Source organism: Tympanuchus pallidicinctus, unplaced genomic scaffold (assembly GCF_026119805.1).
Source record: "Tympanuchus pallidicinctus isolate F22 unplaced genomic scaffold, pur_lepc_1.0 scaffold4, whole genome shotgun sequence".
Taxonomy (NCBI): domain Eukaryota; kingdom Metazoa; phylum Chordata; class Aves; order Galliformes; family Phasianidae; genus Tympanuchus; species Tympanuchus pallidicinctus.
In genome coordinates, this window is record NW_026294758.1 from 32358586 (window position 1) to 32365000 (window position 6415).

Below are 6415 nucleotides of genomic sequence, written 5' to 3' on the forward strand. Positions count from 1 at the left end.
AAAAAATGTTATAGCATTAGAGCAAGAAAAAAGATTTCCAACTAGTAGAAGACAAAAATAATTCAAAGGTGAATATTATTTTCACCTCCTTCCATTCACTAGGAAATTACAGAGAAAAACACCTTATTGTAATGTGACTACTCGCTCCCACAATTTTGAGAGGACTAGACATCATATATCAGCAGAAAAATTAAAATAAGTATATTTGAAAGCTAAACCTCTAGTGCAGTGTGGCATAGGAAACATTTTTGTCAGTCCTAACATAGTATCATTATAACATGCATAGGCAACGAAGAAACATTTGGAAGCATTAAAAGTTACAGTGTCAAGCTACTTAAACTCCCTAACAAAGAAGTATGCTTGCCATTATATTTACCATCCACTGTTCTCCCGAAAGATGAAAAATAAATTTGTTTCTCTCCTTATTTGTTTCATCTGACAGACTAAGCCTCTTCTGTAGCTGAGGAGTTTTTCCACATGTGTCCAAGATTTTCTCATCAATATCTACAAAGCCATTCTTGAGGTATTTTGATTGGGGAATGCTTTTCTTCCGGCATTCCAGTATGAAATTCCATTCCTGCTTTATCCTGAAATAGTGCAAGAAAGTTTATGAGAATCAGATTTGTTTGCACAAATAACTTACAAAAAAAAAAAAAAAAAAAAAAAAAAAAAAAAAAAATCATGCACCTAAAGTATTTAGAAAAACAAATGCATTCTTGGGGTCATACTTAGATTTTCTAGACTGACATAGATTTCAGATAGTCAGGAATTCATATGGTTAGAATCAGACAGTGACTTCCTGGGAATTACAGAGATGTAAAGACTGAGACCAGTGTCACAGAACTCAGCGTGAAATATGCCCTTTATTTCATATGAAATTAAACAGAGATATGATACGAAATACATTCTTAGAGAACAAGTTATGTGCATACAGAAACAATGATCTGATAATATATGCAAAATCTGCAGTTAAAAAAAGAAAGCATTTTAACATATTCCCTTTTTCCTGCCCTTTCCTGTTTGGGTATAATGATCCACTTCCATTTTTTTAACATTTTCTTCCAACATCACCTTAGGAGAGAAAAGGAACTAATTTCAGTTTAAACCTCATTGTAACTTTAGGCTCATCTCCAGGGCAAAATTTTACCCATATGACTTCAGGAACAAGTTCAATTTCATATAATTATGCAGTGCTAAAAGGTCATGCTTTATTTTAAGAGAGATTTATTTCAGCTTAGTCAATTAAGAAACAGGCTGATTAACAGAAGTAGACCTTTCTTACACCAAAATAAAACTCTTCAGAGCTCCTCATGGCATAAATCTTTTCTCACATTTGAAATGCTAGATTCTTCTGGTATGTAAGGTTCAATTATGTGATCTCCACCCTCTAGCAGAAATTTTAAGCTAAAGATTTGAAGAAAACTGACAAGTGCAGATGGGTACAAAAGATGGGGATAAAGTTCCCTTTAGAGAATGTCATGAATGGCATGTCCTAGAAAGAGAAGCAGATGTAAGTGTGTAAAGTTTAAGCAGAAAGTAACTAAACCTATAAACATGTTCCCAGTTAAGCGTGGGATTTTCTCTAAAATGTTAAATTGTTGAAACAATATCATATGGTTTAAAATTATGTACAGGGAATCAGTTACAAAAATAAATACAAGAAATATCTTGAAAAGGTGTTGAAAATATGCAATTTTTTATATTCATAGAAAGGCATAAGAAACATAATAGCAGAGTATATTTTCAGGAATATGACACTGTACATTGAAAGTCATATTTAACGTACAACTTTGATATAAATATAAGCAAATAAGAGTCAGAACTGCTTGCTTAAATAAGGAAGGATATTACTGAAAGGGCATTACTAGGCATTAAAGTGCCTAGTGCAAATTGCTGCGGTTACCGAAAAATTAGGGGGTGCTGGAATGAGCAGAAGGTGAAGAGAATGGCAACAGGTATCTAAAGTGACATGATGCAGTCACTTTATCACACATGGCCTTATCAGAGTAGCTAGTCTGAGAGACCACAAGGGACATAACTTGGTTTCAAGCAAAGAATCCCATACATGGGTCATCCGGGTCCTACAGAATGCCTAACAACTACTAATATTCTTATGCAAAATCCTTATTAAGAAAAAAATAAGAAAAAAAAGTTTTTTGTTTTTTTTTTTTTAATTAAAAAATGCTTAGAGATATCTAAGGAGAATAACTACATATAATAGCCAAGTTCATTAACAATGTAGCTCACTCAGTAAAGTATAGCCAGACTGCAGAAAGACACACAAACTCAGAGTAACTATATTGAAATGATGGGATATTTTTTTTCTTTTATTTCTGAAACCAGAGAAAAACTAAAAAAGAAAGTAGCATTTGTGTTTAAATAAAGAAATGGGAAGGAAGTAGAACTCCAACAAATTAAATGCAGAACCACAAAGACAAATTAGGTCACAAAGTGATGAGCAAAGGTACACAGATAAATTGGAAAATAATTTCAAGCATATCAAAAGCAGAAAGTCTCTCAGTAAGATGGTGGGAGCAATAACATCAATATATGAAAGAAAAAGTTAAAACTTTAAGAATTCTGTGATTCTGTAAAAAGAAGTTATTAAGAGAGCAAGTTGCTAAGAAAGGTACAGAACAGTTAAATTCACTCTTGGCTTCAGCATTCATAGAGAGATCAGTATGCTCTTTACAAGTGAAAATCTGTACAACTTCTAAAGTTTGTCAGCAGAATAGGCTTGTGAATAAAAAATGAATAAAGTTACCTAAAACAAATATCCCAGCTTCAGTTGGTGCCTAACTGTGAACTGCTTTACATAGCACAGTGACCTGTAAGTGAGCAAGGAGGAAAAAGTGGCCAATCAAGAAATGAGCCTACTAAAACATTTCCGCTCATGAAGTCTCAGAGAGCAACTGAAGTTGTCAGCATACTCAAGAAAGACTCCAACAGCATCTCAAAATCTTTTCCTAAGATACTTGATGTAGAAATAGAAAATTGATTAAAGCAGAGACAGTTGCTTAGCCCATTTTGTGATCTTTCAAGAAGCTGCATCATTTACCTTTAATTACAGAAGGACATAATCCAATGTATGCAATTGCACAAGGAAGCCCTACCAAAGAGTATTCCCATTAGCTGCACACTGGAAAGGAAAAACAGGATTTTCCTTATCAGGAGATACAAAAGTTGAAAAACCTCTTTTAGATGCTCTGACATGACAGCCAATTCAATATCAATGTTGATCTTGCCTATTCAGTCATGCATTTGAGAGATCACTAGCAAAGTGACAAAAAAAAAAAAAAAAACAGACAATGCAATATCAAGAGTTCAATACAAAAAGCTAATACATAACATATTCTTATAAGAAAAATAAAGAAGCCCTAAATACCTACTCATTATTTTAATAAAAAATTTCTACCGAACACATCTAATTAGGTATAAAATCTCTCTATTACTGTATAAGGTGGGTGGAAGGTGAACTGTGAAGAAACAAATACTGAATTGAATCCTTCAGGAAGAGAAAAAAAAAAAAAAAGAAAGAAAGGATTTGAACCATTAAACAGAAGAAACTGAAAAGAACCAAAAACCCAGTGTTCTTCTTTTCTAAAATCTTCTACATAATCCTAGCATTATGAACAACTGCTCTTTCTCACATCCTCCTCCCGTTCTTTTGCAACTTTTCAATCCATCTGTGAAGTTTAACTCTGCAATACTGCACTCCTCTTTCTACAAAATTCCTTCTTTTTTAACAAAAGAATTAAGCATTTTTGAACCACGGACCTTAGGAATAGAAGTGTAGAAGGCCTGGATCTAAGATTTTACCCTCCCACAATGAACGCTATAGGAAAGGGCAAAAAGAAGAACTTTGTAAAGAGGGAAGAATACACTGTCCTCTGACACTTTATTAGTAACACATACGGAACACAAAACTCAGGAGAAAATGACACAGTGTTAGACAAAAAATAAAATGCACATTAACAAAAAATACTGTTAACCAAATTAGTTAGTGAAATGTTGACTTCAGATAGAAGATAGACATTAAAAATAAAATACGGTGAGGAATTCAGCATGGATATCACTCACAAATGTGGAAATCCTGTGGCAAATTTCTCCACTATTCAGACATCAAATTATGGCTATGTTATTTCTTAAGCATTTAAAGAATGCTCTCATGGTCAGGCTAAATACTACATACAAGCACATTTTGAGCAGGTGAAAAGTGAATCAGTAAATGAGCAACAAACATGCACAATTTTGTACAGAATGAAGACGTGATATATTTACATTTACAATCCCTGCTTTTATTCTTGTGGTATGCATTAATCAAATGAATCAACATGAGTCTTTTTGTCCTGGAGATATAATTTGTGTCAAGCCAATATGTATATTAAATCAAAGATTACGCAGCAGTAATTTGCATACTATATTTGAAATCAAATCAGAAGGATCTGTTCTTTTTTGGTATCACAGAATCGGAGGGGTTGGAAAGCTTTTTTGAGACTATCCAGTCCAACCTCTCTGCTAAAGCAGGTTCCCTGCAGAAGATAGCACGGAAAAGCATTCAGGTAGGTCTTCAGTGTCTCCAGAGGAGATTCTACACCCTCTCTGGACAGCCTGTTCCAGTGTTTTGTTACCCTCAAAGTAAAGAAGTTCTTCCTATTGTTCGTATGGAGCTTCCTGTGTTCTGGTATTTGACCATTGTCTCTTGTTTTGTCACTGCACATCACAGAAATTTGACTCCCACACTTCAGATATTTATAAACATTGATAAGATCCATCTCAGTTTTCTCTTCGCCAGCCTTGAAGGCTATTACATGAATCTTGAGATTTTCAGAATATATATATGTATATATATACACACATATACATGTATATGTGTGTGTGTGTACACATGTACCAACACATAAAAAATCAGCTTTTAGATGTGCTAATATTCTTCTAGAGCAATTATATTTCACATCTTGGCACTTTAAAGGGTACAGATATTCCAGGACCACATGTCCATGTACGACAAAAAAGTCAAGATAGCTGCAAAAGTTTATGGCTTCTTATTACTATAAAAAATAGCAATAAGCTATTTTTATCTTCCTCCAGATCTTAATTTAGCCACAGTAGTCAGATTAAAAAAAAAAATAATAAAAAGTCTGTTTTTTGTGAATGTTGGTCAAGTAAAGCCCAGTGGGTTTTAGGTGGGAGTATGCATATAAGAATATTTTTTCTGGGTTTAGGACCCAGACGAGATTTAGCTCATCTGGCTACTCCAGTATGTCAACATCAATCATTAAGTTGTCTGATTAACTGTAAAAAGGCTTATTACGTGTCACTTACATTTGTCAAAAAATACATATGTTTCATATCTTTATAACACATTACTATGAGTTTCAAAGTTTTCCTAGGAACTGGAGAATAATTAGGTTTGTTTGAATGGTTCTCCCTTCTACAATTACTCACTGCTCAGTGGCAGTATAGGAAGTCCTGAGGAAAAAACTGAGTGAATGTTAAGTTCACTTCTTCACTTCATCTTAAGTGAATTTCTTCACATCTTAAGGGAAGAAATGAAGTTTCATTTAAATGGCACTCTTTCCTCTACACCAGGATGGAGGGAGTAGACGTAACACTACATGGCACCAGTTAAGTACTATCAGTGATATTTAAAGATAGAACCAGTAGCCATGTAGGATCATTAAATAATCCTATGGAATTTTTACAAGAGCAGCACAGTTAAAATGGAGCTCAGCCCAGACTAATATTACTGACAGATGAGTAATATTTCCCTCAGTTTCAATTGGACTAATTTCATTTCAATTCTTCTGCCAGACTCTTCCATAGTTTGCTAGGGATTGTGGCTGAGCAGCAACTTTTATCTTTCAACTCACTTGCAAGCATTATATTAAATGTAAGTTCTGTATGCATAAATGCGTAAGAAAAATAGCAAATAGTATGATGAAATCATAGAATCATTAAGGTTGGAAAAGACCACCAAGATCATCTAGTCCAACCATCAACTGAACACCACTGTACCACTAATCATGTTCTTCAATGCAACATCTCCACAATTCATGAGCACCTCCAGGGAGGGTGACTCCACCACCTCCCCGGACAGCATTTTCCAATACCTCACTGCCTTTCTGAGAGCAAATGCTTCCTAATATCCAACCTGAACCTTCTCTGACACAGCTTAAGGCCATTACCTCTCATCCTATCACTATTTCCTGGAAGATGAGGCCAACACCTGCCCCTCCACAATCTCCTTTCAGGTGAGTGTTAAGGTTTCCCCTGAGTGGTAGAGAGTGCTAAGGTTTCCCCTGAGCTGCTTTTCTAGATTACAAAATTCCAGTCTCCTTAGCTGCTTCTAGCAAGACTCATGTTCCAGACTCTTCACCGGCATTATTACCCTTCTCTGGACAAACTCCAGGGC

General features: G+C 34.8%; 1 protein-coding gene across 4 annotated transcripts in view; it reads right to left on the reverse strand.

The window, feature by feature from the left end:
• The window catches only part of LRRC2 (leucine rich repeat containing 2), an 82290-nt gene that overhangs the window by 57679 nt on the left and 18196 nt on the right, over positions 1 to 6415 (reverse strand). For all 4 annotated transcript variants that reach the window (XM_052701212.1, XM_052701214.1, XM_052701211.1 and 1 more), the window contains one exon: positions 377 to 587. In XM_052701212.1, the coding sequence (XP_052557172.1) occupies positions 377 to 587 (211 nt within the window). The remainder of the gene's footprint in view (positions 1 to 376; positions 588 to 6415) is intronic.